General features: G+C 41.6%; 1 protein-coding gene across 4 annotated transcripts in view; it reads left to right on the top strand.

Moving 5' to 3' along the window:
- Positions 1 to 21920, top strand: part of CACNA2D3 (calcium voltage-gated channel auxiliary subunit alpha2delta 3) — a 1023339-nt gene that overhangs the window by 644881 nt on the left and 356538 nt on the right. For all 4 annotated transcript variants that reach the window (XM_020970614.2, XM_020970616.2, XM_020970615.2 and 1 more), the window contains exons 12-13: positions 747 to 825; positions 12882 to 13015. In XM_020970614.2, coding sequence (XP_020826273.1) covers positions 747 to 825; positions 12882 to 13015 — 213 coding nt within the window. The remainder of the gene's footprint in view (positions 1 to 746; positions 826 to 12881; positions 13016 to 21920) is intronic.

Genomic DNA, 21920 nt, shown 5'->3' on the forward strand with positions numbered 1-21920 from the left:
TATTAAGCATCAACCATGTACGAGAATATGAAGTAAAAAAAAAATAAAAAAAGAAACAAATCCAGAACAAATTCAGCTCAGTTCAATTCAATAAACTATGCATCAGCTCTACAAGTCTGTATAACAGAAAGAAGCAAATCCATAGCAAATTTAACTCAGTAGAAGTGAATAACTAGTTATTAGCTCCTTATTGTACACAAAATTTAAAGAGAAGCAAAAGAAACAGTCCTTGCTGGCAGAGATATGGTATTTGCACAGTTAAATTAATTTTAAAAATAGTAATGGGAAGAGAGAGATAATCAGACAAGGCTTCCCACTGGAAGTGGCCCTGGAGATAAAAATAGTCACACATCTCCATTTCCAACTGGGCCTGTCTAGTCTTCCTGGAGTTTTGATCCCTGGCACATTGCAGAAGGCCTGGCCCAAAGCTGGCCCTTAATAACTGCTCATTGAAATGGCTAGACTTTCACAGGAGAGAAATGATTTGGCATCTCCTCCGGCTGGAGTCAGGGCATTGGTACCTCCCCTCCTTCCAATGACAACCATAGCCATATGGCTCCAGAAGAACAAAGGGGCCCATTCGCTCTTCGTTACCAACCAGCCCCCTTTCCAGATCTCTTAAATATGTCCCTACAGATGTGAAGCATGAAGACATTAATAGGGAGCTGAACCACCCGGGGCTGGGCTGAGACCTGCATATGACATGAAGCCCCAAGGGAATGTTAATCTATTCTTTCTGCTTTCAGGTCCGCATCTTCACATATCTGATAGGAAGAGAAGCCGCATTTGCTGACAACCTCAAATGGATGGCCTGTGCCAACAAAGGTTTGTTTGCCCTCTCTAATTGTGATGTGAGGGTAAGGGAATGTGACGCCAAGCGATGGGAAGCTTTCCAATGTTCTAAAACAAGTGAAGACATTCTTGGAAAAACAAAACAAAACTAAATACTACATTGAAGTGGGTTTTTGGATGTTCTTCCTTGAAGATAACTGACTTGTAAAAAAAACCCAAAAAATTAAAATCTATTGAAATTATAAATAAAAGATAATCTTTGCAATACATCACAGGTATTTAACTTGGGTGGGGGTGTATCTCAATTTTAGAGAATTTCTTCTCTCTCCGTAGATTTTAATCCAGGTTCTGCCAGAAACTAGTTATGACGCCTAAGCCAAGCTCCTTCTTTTCTATCAGCCACAATTTCTTCCCCTGAAATTGGAGGGGGATGGAATGGGTGATGATAAAAGTTCCTTACAGTTCTCCAACTTTTTGATTCTATCCCCTGATTATGTCTTTTTGTCCACTTGCTGGCTTGCCTCCCTCTCAAACATCAGAAATGCCATCTGAGTCTAAATAATGAACTTGGCCTTGATTCAGGGATTGAGGTAGGTCATGAAGAGAGGAGAGTTGACTCTGGCCCAAATGCTGTGTGAGCTAAATGGCCATCTAGCCACAAAATCATTGGAAGACAGCAGTGCCTTTCTCGAAAGGAAGGTTGCATTGCCAACTCCCTGTTTGAAGGATGCCTTCTCCCATTCCCCCCTCCTTTTATCTGCGGTCTTGAAAAAAAAAAAGCAACCGAAATTTTCCTCGCAATTTTTTGTTGTTATTTGTGCCACATCCAATTAGGATGCCTCCCATCATCCAGTATCCACTTAGTCATGGGTTATTGTTTTTAACCACTGTCTATGTCCAGCTGATGGAAATTACTGAAATTGAAGTCTTGTCTTAATCAACTAATATTACACCATAATTGAGTTTTAGTCATTGTTTACAAGGAGCCTTTGAAGAAGACTTTTGAAGATGATTTAACCAAGAAAGTCCTTTCTAGGGACTGACTTAAAAGTGGAGTCCTTTGGATTTACAAGCCCTGAAAGCAACTCTTCAACAATCCCAGGAGACAATGGAAGGAAGCCGCTGGACTGGAATGTCTGGTGCAAGATGGCCTCCATCTGCTTCCCATCCTATACACATCCACAGCATCCATCAGAGGCCACAGCTTGAGAGCTGAAGGGACATTAGGGGTCACTGTTTCCAGTTCCTTAATTTTACAGATGAAGAAATTGAGGACCAGAGAAAGGAAGTGATGCCAAATCCTTTGCATTTTCCAGTAGCCCATGCTACCTCCATCAACATCGATTATTGCTATTTTCAGCCTTATTATTGTAGACATCTATGTGGTATTTTAGATTTTGCAAATCACTATACATATATTATCTCATTTGAGTCTTGACAACATCTCTAGGTCTCAGTCTCTTTATCTATAAAAAGAGAGTGTTGGTCTATATGAGATAATCTCCAAGGCCCCTTTCACCTTCAAATCTATGAACTCATGAATAACCCTATAAGCTAAACACTGGTTGGTGATAAATACTAAAGGTAGCATTGTGTTCATTTCACAGTTAATATAACTGAAGCTGGTTAATGACTTGCCCACAGCAAGTAAGAAGCGGGATTTGAGCCTGGGTTTTACTTTATTCTAGTGTCTCCCACCAAATGAGTCCCCCTCATAACCTTCCATGATTATTTTCTTTCTGGTCTGTTTTTGCCTAACTCACCCTCACCAGTGAGCTTTCCTTGGCCCTCCTCTCAGTTACAAACCCTTTCCTTCAATGCCAGGCATGACCTAACTCTAGGGTCCACCCCAGATCCTTTTCCTCCAAATCTCACCCTTTCCCCACAATCCCCTCACTCCTCCTCTTCATTGGTTTCACCTTCTTCATTTCTCTGGTGTTCCTTCTCAGGAATAGAAGCCCATTGTTTATCTTAGCCCAGACATGAAGTTACCATTTAAGTATGAGGCTGTTATTCTCAGTGCCCAAATAAAGACGGGTTAGTGGTGGAGCCAGTGATGGGGCATTTGGACCTGGTAACATCAGTGATCCGGGACCCATCAATGGCCATTAATTCAATCACTGTTTACAGTCTCAGATTGTTCAAGTTTGGAGAGCAACACAGCATTTTTCATCACAAGTAGGAGGCGGTCCAATGCTCCCCCCCACCCCCCACAGCTTAGCTGTGACTTGGCCAAATTATTGGGCCGAATAGACCATGGTAGCCCAGGAAATCAGACAGGGCCCAGCAGGGACAATATACAGCTTGGCTGAACAACTAAGGACAAAGTCTAAGTCTTTTATGGCACAGGAATTAAGGGAGTATGCATGGCATTGAGGTCAGTGACCCCCAAATCAATTTTCCTTGCAGGGATTTTCCCATTGGAAACCTAGAAACCAGCAGGACAGTTTCCAAAGCATTCAGCTGACTACCCTGTGGCTAGCAGAACTCTTGGCTTGGAAAAGGATCTCTGGGGAAACATGCGCCACCTTGTAAGAGTTCTCCAGATCCTCTAATCCAATGGCAAAACCATGAGAGGCCCGAGCCACATTTTTTTCTTTTACGTTGTTTGCATAAATAGGGCACATCTGAAGGGAGCTTGGCTTTAATGAGGCAAAGCAGCAAACCATTTAAAAAACATGAAAGCGTTCCCAACCCTGACTCCCAAGTACAACTGTTTATGCAATCTACTACTCTCATTTTCCACTGTGGGGTAGGCAAGTACATTTGACAATCCTAGTGCTGGGAGATCAGCTCAGATATTTGAAGGTGGAGTAGGGAGAAGAAAAATTCCCTGTTGGCCTGGGTGCTAAATGTGAAAATAGGCAGCACTTATTTCTCTAGCTACAGTTATTTTCCATGGAAAATTTATCAGCCGTAAAAAAAAAAAATTACAAATTACCATTATTAAATCTGGTTCAATTCTTTCTTAATTGATAAAAGTGACTATTTCTCTGCCTATGGTCATAAGATTATAGATTTAGAGCTGGAAGATATCTTAGAGGTCATACAGTCCAATTCCATCATTTTACAGATGAGGAAACTGAGTCACAGGGAAGTTAAGTGACTTGCCTTGGGTCATACAGTTAGGAAGAGTCAGAACAGAATGTGGACTCAGTTCTTTCTGACTCTGCATCCAGCAGTTGATCTATGATTCTATCTAGCTACTTTCTTCCTTGCTTGAAAGAGGATGGTAGCAATAACTTTCAGTATTCTAAATATGGCCTTCATTCCTCAGGACCATGGGTAAAATAAATGCATCCCTCTCTACCTCCAAAAATGACATTTGATCTTATTTGTCATTTCTGAGTGCTGCATCCCACCCAATGGACATATCTATTGGCTTCTTCTGTAATAGGGAGAAGAAGCCTTCCCCTAGGAATCCTACTAAGACATCACACTGCATTATCACATCAGATTTAGAGCTGAATGCAATCTTGGAAACCATCTAGGCCAACTCTCCCTTCATAGATCATGAAACTGAGACCTAGGAGAGTGGGTAATTCACCTGAGATCACAGAGATAGATCTTATGAGTCTCTGGGTCTTGGCCAAGGTAAAAAACACTTACTCCCTCTGCGTTTCTGTTTCCTCTTCTGTAAAAACACCATGCTAAGTCATAGGTCTAGAGCTGAAAAGGAACTTAGATGTCCTTGAGTCCAATTGCCCTTCATTTTACAGTTACAGAAATTCAGACACAGAAAAGATGAGAGACTTGTGCCCAAGGACACACAACACCTCAGGTGGGATTTGAACCCAGGTCCTCTTGACTCCAAGCTCAATTCCCTGGCCATGATGCTTCCTCCTCTTTTGTGGGGCAAAGGTGTACCAAGACGAATCAGTTCTTCAGGAGTCACATCTTAGGTCCTCCTAGAGGATGGGTTTGAACAAATGGGGTTGCCCCAAGAAGATTTGGTTGTCTAGAACTCTTGGGAAATGTGATAGTCATCCATGAACTCTTCTCTCTCCTCTGTGTACAAGGGGAAAGGTGGGGGGAAAAAAAAAGCACAGTACATATTACCAAAAATTTTATTAATTTCATAAAATCACAACTTATTAAGACTAAAAGCAATGTAGTGAAATGGAAAGAATGCCAATCCTGAGTCCTGGGTTCAAATCCCACTTCTGCCACTTACTGTCAGTGTGACCTGGATACATCACTTTCCCTCTTTGCATCCCAGTAGCCTCAGCCCCAGCCTGAGGGTTTTGGTGTTGAAGGACTCTGAGGCCCCTTCTGGCTTTAAGGCCATAGCTCTGAAAAAGGGACCTTAGAGTCCATCAATTCAATCTGTTTATTTTTTGTCACAAAGACAAAGCTCCATCTGGCCTAATATCACTATTACCCCATTCTTCTGATTCCTAATCAAAGGAACACTGGATTTGGATTCAGGAAAACATGAGTTTGAATCCCACTAAAGTCACTTATGAGCTGGATGGTCCTGGACACGTCCCTTCATCTCTCTGTGCCTCAGGGGCCTCATTTGTAAAATGGGGAAAATAATAACCTCTGCTTCACAGGGTCATTACAAGAAACAAATGAGACAATGTAATACACTTTGCTAACCTTTAAAGTGTGTAAATGCTAGCTATTATTATTAGCGGGCTGCATTGCCTTGTGGTTAATTTTCCTTTGTCTCTGTTCATGTTTAAAAAAAAAGTTAAGTACATAATAAAATACCAAGAAAATCGGGATTTGCATCTAAATGTGATGTTTGGGGTGAAACTCCATTAAAAGAGTTGGTCCAGTGTTTATCTGGCCCTTCTCCAGGCCTCAGAGATTCTCTTGGGCAGAGCCCCTCCAGAGTGCAGGCAGGCATGGTGCCATGGGCCAGTTCAATAGCCAAACTAATTCTCTCTTGTTGCCAGGCTGTTACATACTCTATGAATCCATGCAAAGATTTATCCCCCTGGACCTGTGCTAAATCTCAACTGAGATTGTAGACACGTAAAGAACTTTGTCAACACATTTATTAAGCACTCACTGTATACGCAAAGTGCTGTGCTAGGTGCTGGGCAAAATAACAGATTTTAACAGAACAAGATTTAGTCTGCCTTTAGGGAGCTTCCATTTTATATGGGGATAGAACATCCCCACTTAGAGATAAAATGCAATGTTATAATATTGCATAAGAAAGGCATTTATTTCTGCAGCAAAATTCAGTGGGAATAGTGACCACAATAATGTAAAAATGAACAAGGATAAAACAAAGCAAAACAACACACACACACACACACACACACACACACACGATGTGCAATGGAATTCTAATGACCAAGTTTGGCCCTGAATATGCAATGGGAAAGTGGAGTCGGGGCTTATGGGTGTGGAACGCTGATCACACTGACAGACTTGGTCAATATATTGGTTACTTTTATTGATCTACATTTTTCTCCACTGTTTTTTATTTTTTGTTTTAAGAAATGAGTGTCTAGGTGGGGGTGAGGGAGAAAGATAAATATTAAAACAAAAGTGAGGTAAAACCCAAGCATATCAACAAAAAGGAAAAATAACTATCATGTCAGGTCTGAAGGTGAATGGCCTTTTGTACTGGGAATCTAGGAAAGGAGGTGGGGCCTCTTGGTTTTTTTTGTTTGTTTTTTTAGGCAATTGGGGTTAAGTGACTTGCCCAGGGTCACACAGCTAGTAGGTGTTTGGTCTGAGGCCAGATTTGAACTCAGGTCCTCCTGATTTCAGGGCCAGTGTATTTATCCACTGCACCACCTAACTGGCCTTTGGGTTGGGTTTTAAAGAGTGAGCAGGGGTTGAAAATGGCTGAGGGGAAGAAAGGAGACCATGCCAAGTGTAGGGACAGTTTGAGCAAAGACACCATATTGGATGGACACAATGTTTCGAGGGAACAGAGAGCTCCGTTTGGCTAGAGGGTTGTTGGTGTGGAAGGCAAATAATAGGAGATAACTCCGCAAAGCTGAGGTGATACTAGGTGGCAGAGGAGGTGGGCTTACCTTGGTATGAAGGCCCTGGAGGATAACTTTTCCAGATCTCTGTATAAGACTGATTATTCCTCCAGTGCTAAAACTAAAGGGTGGGAGACAGTAAAAGAGTAAAGGTGTAGAGACCCATCTGGAGGCATTGGCAGTGACCTGGGAAAGGGGTGATGAGAATCTGGAAATGGGGGTGGGGATGCTGAAGGTGCACAGAGAATCTAGATCTGAGAGATGTGGCAAAAGGCAGAATCAGTGAGACCTAGTGCTTGGAACTGAAGAGTGAGAAAGGAGAAAGAGGCACAGATAAAGGGGAATTGGATTAGATTGGAATGGACTAAACTGAATAACTCATGGGGCAATCATGGGAGACTCAGTAAATGGTACTGCCACAGTGAGAAATATCAGAATCAGAAGGATGAACAGGTTTAGGAGGAAAAAGACAATGAGCTCACTTTGTAGCATGTCTAGTTTTCATTGCTTGTCGGAGAGAGAGAGAGAGAGAGAGAGAGAGAGAGAGAGAGAGAGAGAGAGAGAGAGAGAGAGAGAGAGAGAGAGAAATACACACATACAAACTCATAGAGTCTTCTGAGCAATTGGAGACATGACCTGGAGCTCATAAGAGAAATCAAGCCCAGAGATAAAGAACTGAAATTCATTTGCATGGAAATAATAGCTGAAGCCATGAGAGTAAATGATGTTGCCAAGGGAGGGGTTGTGAAAAGAGCAGGCAAGTGACCAATTAACCCTTGAAGAACACCCACGCTTATGGCATTGGGAAGAAGATAGAGAAGCAGAGAAAGCAACAGAGAAGGCATGATTAAAGAGATGGGGGGAACCAGGCAGTTAGAAATCCTTTATAAATGCAAGGATGATAGTTCATAGATTCGGGGCTGGAGGGAAGCTCAGGGGCAGCGAGGTGGCACAGTGGATACAGCACTGGCCCTGGAGACAGGAGGACCTGAGTTCAAATCTGGCCTCAGTCACCTAACACTGTTAACTCATCTTCCTGAGCTCAAGTCTGGCCTCAGATAATACCTGTGTGACTCTGGGCAAGTCACTTTACCCCAATTGCCTCACCAAAAAAAAAAAATCGAGTCCAACCCTCACAGCAGGGAAAACTGAGTCACAGAGACATAAGAGACCTGTCCAGAGGTCACATAGCTAGTAAGTGTTTGAGGCAGGTCTTCCTGACTCCAAGATCAGTGCTGTGCTATATTGGCTTCCAGGGTAGCTGGCATTATTCAGATGAAGGTGAATCTAGTAAGGTTTGGGTATTCTTCAAAGATATTTTTTTTCATTTTAGAGCAGGAGGAAATTCAGTGATATATTGCACTACCTTGTCAGTCATCACTTTATTTCCCAAATAAACATACTTAGAAGATCTACATTTATCAAGCTTAATTTCTATGCTGCTCTGAAGAGAAACATAGCATCTGGAGAGTTAGATCTGTTGGGAACTCCGCCCATAGAAGCAGAATATGATAAAAACTGAATGTGTCAAAGGCCTTGTACTGTGATGAAATGACTGCATAAGACAACCTTCCTTCCCAGTAACTCCCTCCTCATAAGGCTCCATTCTGGGTATCTTCAGTCCACCTGGTTCAACACCATGCCAAAGTTAATAAGATTTCTTCCCTAAATTGTTGTTCAATTGTCCTACTGTTCATGACCCCATCTGGTGTTTTCTTGGCAAAGATATGGGAGTGGTTTGCCATTTACTTCTCCAGCTCATTTGACAGATGAGGAAATTGAGGCAAAGTTAAGTGACTTGCCCAGGGTCACACAGCTAGTGTCTGAGACCAAACTTGAACTCAGGAAGATGAATCTTCCTGACTCCAGGCCCAGCTCTCTGTGCACTGTGGCTTTACCTAGCTGCCCCTCTTTCCTAAAGAAAGAGTCCCATAAGAAAAGGACTCATATACTGGTGTCCCATCAGAGTTAAAATTCAGTCCCAGCATCAAATGGAATGGAGATTGCTCTAATAGAAGAAATATACATTAATCAAATGAGCAACCAATAAACATTTGTTAGGTGCCTACTATGTGCCAGGCACTGTGCTAAGCAGTAGGGGATAAAAAAATAAGAGGCAAACATGGTCCCTGATCTCAAGGAGCCTGTGTTGTTTCTCCCTGCCCCCATACAGAATGAAGTTGATTGAAAGATCTCCTTGGCAACCAATACACAACTTTGGAAAAAAGAACCTGAGCAGAAATCTCAGTAACATTGGTGGGGCCATTGGGCCTGGCTTGGTCGTGCTCAGTTAAGTGGATCTCATGTTCTACTGGAAGAGATAGTGTGCAAAGAACATTGTACAGCCAAGACAGAGTAGATAGAAGGCAATCTGACACTGAGAATCAGGAGGCAGGGAACCTAGGCCAAGGTCAAGTCATTTCTTCTCACTGGGCCTCAGTTTCTATAGTTTGTGAAATCAAAGAGTTCCACTAGATGTTGTCTAAATCCTTTTGGGGGGCTAACTTCCCAAGTCTTGGAGTCTAATGAAATGCGTCATTCCTCCACCCCTTTCCCCTCCCCCACTGCTCTCTTGAATATTCCACAGTGATGTCTCTTTGTCCATTTTCCATTTCTACAGCTTGTAATTGAACTACAGAAGCATTCTACAGCAAAGGCATGGCTACTTCCAAGGAGAGATCCATTCCAGATTTGGGGGTGGCATAGGCATGGGGAAGCAATAGTGTATGGAACTTGGAATAGGAAGACCTGAGCTTGAATCCTGCCTTTGATGGTTTCCTAGCTATGTGACCCTGGATAAGTCACCTAACTAACCTCTCTAAGCCTCACTCCCCTCATCTATAAAATGAGAGCATTGTACCTGATGATTTCTAACATTATTTCCAGGCCCAAATCTCTGTTCCTGTGATCCTACATGGGAACTGGATCAGACAATCATTAAAATCCCACGATCACTGTGACAGAACATAGCAGTGTCTGCTTCTTCAAAGCCTGCTTTTCAGAGTCACTGCACGGGATGCCAGTGCAAGCATCTCTTTGAGAAATACCTTGGTATGAATATTAAGCCTGGGAGGATGAAGTATCAGAAACTTGAAAAGGAACCCAATGAGCCCTTCTCCATCTGCTTTCTTCTATTCACTAGCTGTGGCCTGAAGTTCAAACAGGGAACATTGCTAAGGACGAAGGTAAATAAATTGATGTGATAGAGAAAAGTGAGCAGGCCTGTCATAATAGGTGGCTAATTTCAGTATTAATTACCCCTTCGTAATTACCAAGTGATTGTAGGCTTTATTCAAACAGGAGGCATGAGTGTAAAAGCACTTTTAAGAGGAGGCTAAACATTCAAGAGTCACAATTGAAAAACAGTATTTAAATATTATTTCAGCTCTGAGAATAAAAAAGGGAAAGCAAGGGGAGGGTATAATTGGTTACAATCCTTGACTCCGACCCTTGGTGACTTCCTATTATCAATCAAACACCACATATGTTTGTTCAAACTCCCACGACGACCTTACAACGAAGCATTCTCAGGAAGGTCAAGGATTTTAATGGGCTGGGGTTAGCTGATCCAATGTGTTTGTTTGGTGAAGGTCTGCTGTTGTGTGCTGCTTTGGAGTCAGATCTTGGCTAAAATAAATGAAATTACATGTGCCTCTGGCCTGGGGCTCCAGTGGGGAAGGAGATTTGGACACTTGTCAAGAAAGCGAGGAAATCCTGCAAGCCTGGCTGCCTCGGAACTCCTGGGCTCCTGGAGGGACAAGGAGGTCAGGGGCTGCCCAGGACACTAATTTGTTGCTGTGTTGTTGTGGTGTCATTTTCAGTCGCATCTAACTCTTCACAACATCATTTGGGCTTTTCTTGGTAGTGGTTTGCCATTTTCTTCTCCACTCCTTTTACAAAGAGGAAACAAAGGCAAACAGGGTTAAGTGACTTGTCCAAGATCACACAGCTAGTAAAGGTTTGAGGCCAGATTTGAACTCCTGCTGCCTATGTACTGCAGCACCACCTAGCTGGCAGGGCAGCAATGGCTTGGGTCACCTTCTGCGTGAAGCCTTTCCCAGAAAAGTCTTTCCTCTGATACTACCCTGACGGTATGCTGTCCACCTCTTGTTTGCATGTAGTTGTTTGCAGGTTGTCTCCCCCACTTAATTTTGAACCCCATGAGAGCAGGAACTGATTTTGCCTTTCTTTGCATCCCTAGCACCTTCTTAAGCAATACTAGCTGATTAACTCTAATGAACTCTTAACTAACTGAATGTAGAAGATGGAGAGGAGTTATATGCACCTTGTTATCTCAGCCTTCTCCCAGTGCGGCCAAATATATTTATTCAATATCTCAGGGGTGGTAGGCACAGAAGACCCAGTGGTGAAGGTGGACTACTGCCTACACCAGCAAGAAAGTGTGGTGTAGAGGAAGAGCCCTGCACTTGGAGAGAAGGGATCCAATCATGGATAGAGAAAGAGACAGAAGAGAGAGAGAGAGAGAGAGAGAGAGAGAGAGAGAGAGAGAGAGAGACAGAGTCCAGATTTGTGATTTCATTGCCATAGGGAAAACTTGATCTGGAAAGCATCTTGCCATGCAGATCTGCCTCTGCTCTGCACCTTATAGTCTTGGAGAGTTACCAGGGGAGTAGAGATGTTAAATGAGTTGCCCAAGGTCACACAGACAGTATGTGTCAAAGGCTAGACTTGAATCCGGTTCCTCCTCCCTATGAGGTCAACTCCCTAACTTCTATGTCCTACTGCCACTTATAATGTGGTAAGATATGATAGATACCATAATGAACAAAGCAAAAATATGACAGATAGAGGGGTAAAATGGATAAAGACCCAACCTTGGAGTCAAAAGGCCTGGGTTAATGATCCACTTCTGACATATTCTGGCTGTGTGGCCCCAGGCAAGCCAGCTAAACTTCCAGTCTCCACTTTTCCTTCATCTATGCATCCACCCATACATCCATCCATACATCTATCCATCCACTCACACAATGATTATTTGCTGAGTTTTTGAGACTGTGCTCCAAATGTAAAGATCTCAAAGGTCAATAAAGTAAGATCCCTGCCTTAGCTTCCAATCTCCTCTTGCTTTTAGAAGTAGTGAAGTCAATAATTTATTTAAGAGTAACCATCATATGAGCAGTGCCCTTTAATGGGAGGTGTTTTGTTCTGTTTTGTTTTCCCAATTGTACATATTTTCCTGGAAACTGACTTCCAGTGATCCATTGAGGAAATGTGGTGGCCAAAGGAGTCTCTATTCACTGTGATGTCAAGGCAATGCCAGATGCTCATTCCTAGCTCCTTTTTCGGTTGTGCAAAGCCACTAGGATGGGAAAGTCCAATCTTTTCAGGGCATCCAGGGTAGGAGAGGCCTTGAGCAAGTGATAATGCATTTTAATTATTACTCTACAGAGCTATCGCTACAAAACCAGAAACCACACAACCCATATCTGGTGTGGGATTGGCGCACCAAATTCAAACCAGCTGAACTTTGTTTAAAAATGCCATAGGTCTATGACCCTTTGGTTGACACTAGTAATGAAAACACTTCTTCCATTCCCTCTTCTCCTCCTTGCTTCCCCTTTGAGCTATGGCAAGGTAGGAGTTTGGGATGCTCTGAGTCTTTTTTGAAGTCTTTGAGAGATGTCATGTAGGTCAGGCAAGGGGATTTGGGTCTGGAGAGTCAAATCCTATACTCAAAGGAAGCAAAGCAGGAATTCTGTTTTTTTATCAGAGAAGGAAAGGAAGGCTGATGGAGGGAGAAAGAGAGAGAGACAAATGGTGGGGAGAAGGAAAAGGGGAGAGGAGAGAAAGTAAAGTAAAGAAAGAACAGGGGAGGGGGAGGGAAAAGGAGAGAATGAAAGAAGAGAAAAATTGGGGATTCCATCACACAGAAACCCTTATCCATCTCTCCAATAGACATGTAAGAAATGGTGAATTCTCTGGGTTCAAACTGAAGTTCTTCCAGTCATCCTTGTAGAATCTCAACAAGTAAATTATTCTCTTTTTCTTCTTTCCAATTTTCCCCGTACCTATGGAACGCATTCAGTTTGAGTCAGACAGACTGAGTAGGTTCATTGTCTTCCCTCACAGGCTGTACCCTCTCTCTAAAGTCTGTTTCCTTGGTCTTTCACTCAGGTTTTTTCACTCAGATCTCCACCTTGGCTGACGTCCAGGAGAATGTCATGGAGTATCTTCATGTGTTGAGCCGTCCTAAGGTCATCGACCAGGAGCATGATGTGGTCTGGACAGAAGCATACATCGACAGCACTGTAAGTGTGTGTGGTCACATGTAATATGTAATGCCATTCTGGATGTTGAATATGGGCCTGAATTATAAGCCCTCAAGGAGCTGTCATTCTACCTTTGGAGTGACCACCTGATCCCTTTACCATATTTACTAAAATATGTTCCAGGCTTATGAGACAAGGCAGATTATTGGAGCCACGTGATTAAATGGATTTGACTGATAATTACTTGTCAGTAAGGCCCACTGACATTTAAGCTGATTCCTGGCATGTTTGTCTTTCTTAATTGGTCTGGTAAGCACCATTAAGGGGATTCTCTTCTTTCTCTTGGGCCCATTTCCTTTCCCTCAATGTTTATAAATGCTATCAGCATCATAATTTTCACCTATTGGGATGCAAAAAAAACTACTCCCATTCAGAGTGAGGCCTGATTTGGGTAAAAAGCTTCTTATGGCCTTGATTCATTTCTTTAGAATATTACCAGTCCTTAGTTATATGGGTGAATGGGAGCAGGGCATTGACCTAGATGGTCACCCCTTGAAGAGACAGAGAATACAGATAGTGTTATTGGCTGAGGCCTGGCAGGGTGAGCATTCTACAACCAAATCCTTCATAGAGAGTTCAGAGAACACATCAGATTTTAAGGAAAGGCTTTGTCATTATTCCAATGATAGAATAATGTCAAAGTATTGTGTATAATGTTGGGGTTGTTTGTATATGTGTGTGTTTTGTTTTGTACCTATAATGTTTCTGAGCCAAGAGAAACATCATTTTATTGATTCTAGAATATTCAGACTGAGCATTCTCTGGTTTTTAATTGGGCATAATACCACATACTCATCCATTTGTTATGGACTGGATCTGTGGTCATCGATGCTGAAGGAAAACAAATATTCACCTTGAGGTATTGCTGATGGCCATATTAAGGCTTTGTTGCTCTCAACCTCTTCTAGCTGTGTAATTTTATGGAAGACACATCATTTCTCTCAGCCTTAGTTTCTTCATCTGTAAGCCAAGGGTATCAGATTAGATGACCTTTAATGCCCCTTCCAGATTGAAATCTATGATCTTAAGACACAGAAGTTTTGCAGTGGACCTTTGTTTCTTCTGTGACCCTGCTGCTTCAGGGAATCATTTGCTTGTCCTCACCATGTGGTGACATAGAAAGGTACCTTAGGAATCATTTTGGGAAATCAAAAGATCTGGGGCCCTGGAGTTATAGCCTGGGTTTCCTGTTTCTGGAAAACCTCACCTTTCTTTGACCCTAAGAAGGATATGAGGCCAATGATTTAAGTTCATAGGTCCATACAGGCTAGAAGGAACTTCGGTTACGGTGTAATCTTCCCCTTTCATTTTACAGATGAAGACATTGAATCTGAGAGAGGGTAAGTGGAATGCATAAGGTCATAGAGGTTGTAAGTGGAAGAGCCAGGACTGATCCCAGATTGTTATACTCTGAATCCATGTTGTTTCCATTATACCAGACTGCCGTCTGGCCTTTGCTTGAAGACCTCTAGTGAGAGGAAACACATCATTCGTTCATTTATTTGTTTTCAATGGGCCAATGAATCAATAAGCGGGTATTAAGTACCTACCATATGCCAAACATGCTCTAGGGATACTACGAAAGCATTTATTAAGTGTCTACTACAAGCCAGAGAGTAGGGATGAAGAGGGGAGAAAGGCAATGGAACGGTCACTGCTTCATGTTTCCCTAGGATTAGAGTCCTCAGTCTCTTCAAATGGCCTAATCTGGGGGCCCTTTGCCATGCTGTCCCTCCTCCTCTGAATGATCTCCTGCTATCTGTTTCAGTCAGGAATCTCATTGGTGCCATGACACCCTCCACTAATAACCATCTTAACTCCTATGTGCCTGAGGAGGTCTTCACCAGTTCTTGGGGCTGAGAAATGCATCATTCATAACCCATCTGGTGATGAACCTCCCCATACTTAGCCAGGCTGGTCCTCAGAGAGAAGATATTCAATCCAACGCTGGCCCTGTACTCCAAACTTCTTTAGGATGCTGGACCACATTGATGGGCCACTGGAAGGAAGGGAAGCAGATTTAATAGCTAGGAACACTTGGCAAAGCAGTGGCCTTTTTATGGTGAAGGAATCATTAATCAGGTTGAAAAGCCTTAACCAATTTGAAATCATGTCAAAAGAATGACTTCCTGAAATGAACTCAGTAAGCTATGCCTTCCAAATTGATTCTATACTTGATAATCCCTTCCTTAAGACACACACACACTGATGAGTACATATGCCCAAATAATTGTTTCTGTCATTTGCTTTGACTATGAAAATGTCTAACAAAATGATAATTGATTCCACTGGTCTGTTGAATTTATATTGTTTTATTGGTTATCAGAGCCTAAGGTTATTAAATTCTACTTGAGTTCAGCTATCACAAAAGTGGTCATCAGGGGATGTGTTCTTGCTTTCCCAAGCTTTCATTTTCATGTGGTAATCCCAAATGGGTCTGAATGATCCCAGAGCATGGTGTTTCTCACACTGTCCCACATGATGTGAAGAAGAGGATTAGTTAATTTTAGTGCTAAAGGCATTTCCCACAAACATTAAGTATGAAATCTTTCAAATTCAAAATATTGATTTCTGACAGTTCTTTGCAGCATAATTTTTTTCTCTTTTGCTCCAAAAATTCCTCTTCCTTTTCTCCTCTTTCCTCAATCCCTGTTTCTTATCCTAAAGTAGGGGTTCTCAACCTAGAGACCACGGTTCCCTATGTAATTTGTGGATAGATTTCAGGGGGTTCATGAACTTGTATGGGAAAAAAAATACATCTTTTTTCTCCACTAAACTCTAATTGAACTTGAACATTTCCTTCAAATATTATTTTTTAAAAGCTTGCATTATTCTGAAAAAAAAGGTCCATAGGCTTCACTATATGAACAAAAAAGTCCTTTACACACACCACACACACACACACAGAGTTAAGAATACCTACCCTAGAGGTATTCCACATTTCTACATCCCCTAGAATATAATAATTATTATTACTGTTGTTGTTGTTTTTGTGGTTGTTAATACGATACTTTAAAGTGTACAAAGTATTTAACATTTTTTTTCTCATGTGAAACTCACACAACCATGGGAGATAAGCACTATTTATCTCCATTCTACAGATGAGGAAACTGAGTTTGAGAGAAGTTAAATAACTTAACCCAGGGTCATTGAGCAATAATAAGTATCTGTGACAAGATCTTAACTCATGTTTCCTTGATTTCAAGTCCACCACTCTATACAACTATACAACCTACCACATAGCATGTGTGAGTTCTATTAATATAATTCAAGCCCAGTAGTGTTCCATGGCCAGAAGTAAGTATCTCGAGTCATTAGGAGCTATTGGCCAAGAGGCTTGCAGGGTTCTATGAAGGTCTTTTGTCTCCCCATGACAACAGTAGAGACAATCGCTCCCAGTGGAATGACTCAAGAATCTGCCCATGCCCTTGATTGTCAAACTTTTTTTGTGTCAAGGACTTGTGCAAGAATGCAGAGGGCGTGCTTGTGTAACCTATAGATTATGCAACCCTGAGGAAGAATTCCAAAACAGTCTTGACAGGTTAGAGAAATGGGCTCCATAGAGTACAATGAAGTCTTTCATATGGTTTAAAATAAACCAACTTCTCAAATACAATATGGAGGTTGAATCATAGCTAGACAATTGTCCATCTCCTACCTAGCTGGGGGTGGGGGTAATGGAATACAGTCACTTTTGGTCAACAGTTTAATACTGCGGCTGAGAATATGGATGCAATTCTAAACTGCATTGAAAGGTGGAGCGTCCAGGATACTGGCAGTAATAGTCCCAGGGTACTCATTCAGGTCAGATCAGATAGAGAATATTGTGCTCACGTACAGTCACCCCATTGTAGGGATGACCTGGATGACCTGGAAAGCCTCCGCAGGAGAGTAATCATCAGAATTAGGAGGCACCTCTAGGTCATGGCATATGAGGTCATAGGTTGAATAAAATGAGCATGTTTGTTCTGGAGAAGACTTGGGGGAGAGATCACGCTAGACATTTTCAAGCAGTTAAAGCCATCTCATGGCACACATGTGCAGGACAGATTGGTTTGGCTTTCTTTGTCCCCAGAGGGCAGAGCTAGGAATAATAGGGAGTTACCATGAGGCATATTAGGCTTGATGTCAGGAAAACTCTTCCTGACAATCAGAGAAGTGTCCAAGTAGTTCAGACTGCCTTGGGCATGAGTAGATTCCACTTAATAACACAAGATTATACATTTAGAGATAGAAAGAAACTTAGAGGTCATTTAGTCCAACCCTTTGATTTTATAATTGAGGAAACTGAGGCCAAGAGTGGCTAAATGCCTTGTCCAGGGTCACATAGCTACTAAGTGTTTGAAGCTGAATTTGAACTCCAGATCAAATAGTCTGCCCAATATGCTACTTAGTAACCCCTGGAGGCCTTCAAGAAATAATTGGATGACCACTTGCTGAATCTGTTGGGGGGGTGCTTCTTGCAAATTAGGGATTAGGCCCAGTTGCCACTGAGCTTCCTCTTAACAATGAAATTCTCTTTTCCTGAAAAGGCAGATTTCTGAGTCTGTTTTGACTTCTCTGCCCAAACATGTAAGTAGGCAAAGATACTTTAAACACCTCAGAAAGTGTACAGACAGTCAAAGTGAGCAGCGACTTTTATAGTAGCCACATTTAGTGACCCTTCTCCACCAAAATTTGGGCAAAGGGCCCTTATCATTGCAGTCATTAGCTTTGGGCCATTATGACCAACTGGAATTTTGAGTAGCTCTCATTTCTACAGGATACAATCCTCAACTAGGCACTTATTAAGCCTTTTCTACTACATGTTGAAGGCCTCATCATGACTTGGAGGTGACCTGGATGCCCAGAGTTGAAGGGTATGACTTCTGTTTTCTCCCTAGAAAAGTTTGACAACAGGCCAAATGTAGGACCATGTCCCTACTGCTTGAGCACTAGGCTGGCTAAGGACATAGAAGCAGAAGACTAGCTGCAGGGTGATGAAACCTTCAGCCTCAGGAACTTCTGAAGCTTATCCACTCTTGTGAGGAGAGACTGTGATCTGCATTGGTGAGTGGAACATTCACAGTGAGAAATTCACAAGTTCTGGAATTATTGAATTTATACAAGGCATGTAGCAGAATTTAGCTACTGCTTGCTGAATGGGTCCACATATGGCTCAATGCATGAACCATAGTGGAAGACAATGCAACCACTCATGTATTTGGAATGAAAGGTCAGACTAAGTGCAATCAGTGCTAGTGCGTACTAGGGGAATCTTAGATAAGACAAATGGATAAATCTATAGGTTTGGTTAACCTACACCTACAGTAAAGAAAAATATTGATAGATCAATTAGATATAGAAAGAGATGGAGAGAAAGAGGGGAGAGGGAGGGAGAGAGAGGATATATTCATACAGAAAAATAGGTGAAAAATAAATATAAATAGATGGATGAAACAGGTGATAGATGCTAGGAAAGATGATACATAAATGAAAAGAAAGATCATAGAAGATATAGAAAGAAGTATAAATATGAGAGATTGATGATTGCTGGAGAAGTGATATAGATAGGTGATAAAATAATGGTTACCTTGATACACTATATATGAGTAAATGTAACTATGTATGTAATATGTATATATATATATATATATATATATATATATGTATGTATACATGTAGACACACCCACAAATTCATCAAAAGAAAAAAAATATTCAGAAAAACACATGACACCTAAAGTGCTCGGTGTATTAAATATCTTAGAGGTTTAAGAATCCCTTAGTCAAGATAGATAGATGGAATAACTGGGGTATTAAGCCTGCAGACACAGTTGGTGGCACAGGAAGACAGGGCCACCATCTTCAAATATTTAAGGGTTGCCTTGGGGAGGAATGATTAGATTTGTCCCACTGGACCACAGCATTCAAAACTAGGACCATGGGTAGAAGTTATGGGAAAGTAGATTTGGCAGCCAATGGAAGTAAATCTTCCTAATGACTAGAGCATGCAAACTATAGAATGAGTGGCCTTAGGAGATAGTGATTTTCCTGTCATTGGAAGTCTTCAAGAAGAGGCTAGCAATGATTTGTCTGAAAGATGTAGAGAACTTCCTCTTAAGCAATATTTACTAGAATATTTACTAGTCATCCATCTCTGATATGCAAGTAGGGTCCCAGGTGGAGAGATAGTTGATGCAACCCCCAAGGATTCTGTCAACTCTGAGATCAAACAGTTCTACTTGTTACTAGAAAAAAAATAATAGATACAAAGCACCAGACTTCATTTAGCTTATCTGAACATTCTTGTTTTAGATTTTGCAACAGTGATCCTCCTGGGAGATATTAATCTGGCCCCATTGGAGCAGGCATATTAAAAAATCATCTGTTCCTGGCTAGATGAGATTTATCCATTATTCCCTCTAAAAGTAGACCTCTGGCTACATTGATCTGCACAGCCCAAGGCAGCACCTGAGGGAAAGGAAATTCTATAGGAAAAGTAGCCAACCTCCAGTTCTTCTTTGGGTAGAATGAATTCCATCCATCCTTTTCTAAGTAGTGGACCTCATGATTTTTCATCTTCATTTACTCTCCTCTTTTCATCCCATTGTCTTTCTTCATCCAAAGTTGGCATGGTAGCTGCATAGACCATGAGCAGGTTACATCTATTGGAGTCAGTAAGCATTTAATGAGTGTCTTTTTGGGGATACAAATATAAGTGGCAAAGAAAATTCAGTCCTACCCTTCAGGGAACTTGGAATCTACTGAGTGATACACCGTGTTCACAAGTAAATACAACATGATTTAAAGAGGTAATGAGTATTACTAACTGTAGCAATAAGGCTGTCTTCCATACTATTCTAGTTCTGTTGCCAGGGCCAAGCAAAATGAGTCTAGATAGGTAGAGAAAGATGACAAATGGCTTGAGAGCTCACTAGCTCATGAACATGTCATTTAACAGCCTTTCAATATTTGAACAAATCTATGAGTCTTCTCTTTCTCCTAACCACTACCAAGTGTTTTCTAGCATAACACCTCCCTTTCCCTCACTAGTTCCATGAACAGATTGATATACTTCACATCCTGGTTGCCCTTCTTTGAGTGCTTTCCAGATTTTTACTGCTTTTCTTAAAACATGGTGCTCCAAACCTATGGCAGCCTAAAAGATATGGTCTGATGAGAACAGAAAAAAACAAACAAACAAACAAAGAGAGCAGATCCATCATCTTCTTATTCCTGCACCCTGTGCCTCTCAAGGCAGTAGAAATTATAGTATTTTTGTAAATATCAATAGTATACTGTACATTCATGTTGAGCTTTCAGTCCACTAAGGCCACTAGATTTTTTTCAGATGGATGAGTGTCTAACCATACCTCTGACATCTTGTACTTGTGAATACTTGGGGGAGAGCTCGTGCTAGACATTTTCAAGCAGTTAAAGCCATTTCATTTTGAATAAAATGGAAGGACTTCACATTTATCTCTAATAAATTTCATCTTTGTGTGGAAGGCTCCCATACATGAGCTCCCAGATCAATCAAAGTATTGATGAATAATGGTCCAGTTAGGGAAATGCCTCTTTTAGTTGCATATGCACTTGCTGATAGATTTGTTAGCAAGCCTTCTATGACATCAAGCCTAAATTTCCAGCCATGGCTTCTCTTTCTTCCATCTGGGGCCATACAGAAGATTCCTAATCACGTGACAGGGTTTCAAATATTTGAAGATAGCCATCTTGTTTTCCTGTTTTTATTGCATCTAAGTTAATTCATAGGTTTCTAAAGTGCGATGGTGATCCCCCAGTCTCAGGCTGTCTCCCCACTGTTCGTGCTGTCAATCTGATTAAGTGTTCCTTTGCCACAGTGATTTTTTAAAAATCCCATTTGCTTTTCTGGTGAAGTCAAAAGAAATGAGTTATTGTTAAATGCATTAATTGTGTGAAATCTAATAGCAGATCATATATCAATTGACAAAACACAGCCAGCATTTAACATGAAATCCATAAACCTCTCTGCTGAATGAGTGGCAGCCTGATAAAAGGATATAATATCTGCCCTGGATCCAGAAAGCCCTAGAGTCAAGATCTACCCCCTAACATGAGCCGGCTGTATGATCCTGGACAAGTCTCTTAAACTCTTAGTGCTCTAGGCAATTTCCCCAAACCACCTATGCCTGGAATGTATCAACTAAAAGGCATAATAGGTAGAGCTCTGGAGTCAGGAGTACAATGGATAGGGTGTGGAGTCAGGAAGACCTGAATTCAAATGCAGCCTCAGACACTTCTTTAACTGTGTGACCCTGGACTAGTCTGTTAAACTGTCTACTTCAGTTTCCCAAATGGTAAAATGGGGCTGATAATAATAACTGCCTCCCAGTGTTGCCACCTCTCTCAGGAAGCTCTTCTTGATCCATTCCATTGACAAGTATTTATTAATCACTTACTGTATGACTAGCAAAATGCTGGCTTACAAAGACAATGGGACATCCTCTCTCTAGGAACTTCAGTGTTGTGTGTCTCTGTCCCTCTACCTCTTCACATCTCTGGCTACATTGAGGGCTCAGTTCAATGCAGATTTTCTGCAGGAGAACTTCCCAGTTCTATTTCCAATGACCTGAGACTTACTTTCTTGGACCTTCCTACTCTGTATCTATCCCTATGTATGCCTATTTATATAGGCATTTCTCCCCCCCCACCCCATTAGTATGTATGTTTCTTGAATATAAAACGTGTTTGTTGTTTTCTCTATATCTCCAGCATTTACCACATTATTTGGCATACAGTAGGTGTTTAATAAATGCTTATTAATTGGTTCACTTTCCACTGTAACATTTACTGCCTCCTAGGGCCAGGGATGCAAGGCAGAAGGTAGTGTCAAGATCTTTGATCTGTCCAGCCAGAGGCCT

This window comes from Phascolarctos cinereus, unplaced genomic scaffold, assembly GCF_003287225.1.
Source record: "Phascolarctos cinereus isolate Bilbo 61053 unplaced genomic scaffold, phaCin_HiC Scaffold_4;HRSCAF=312, whole genome shotgun sequence".
NCBI lineage: Eukaryota > Metazoa > Chordata > Mammalia > Diprotodontia > Phascolarctidae > Phascolarctos > Phascolarctos cinereus.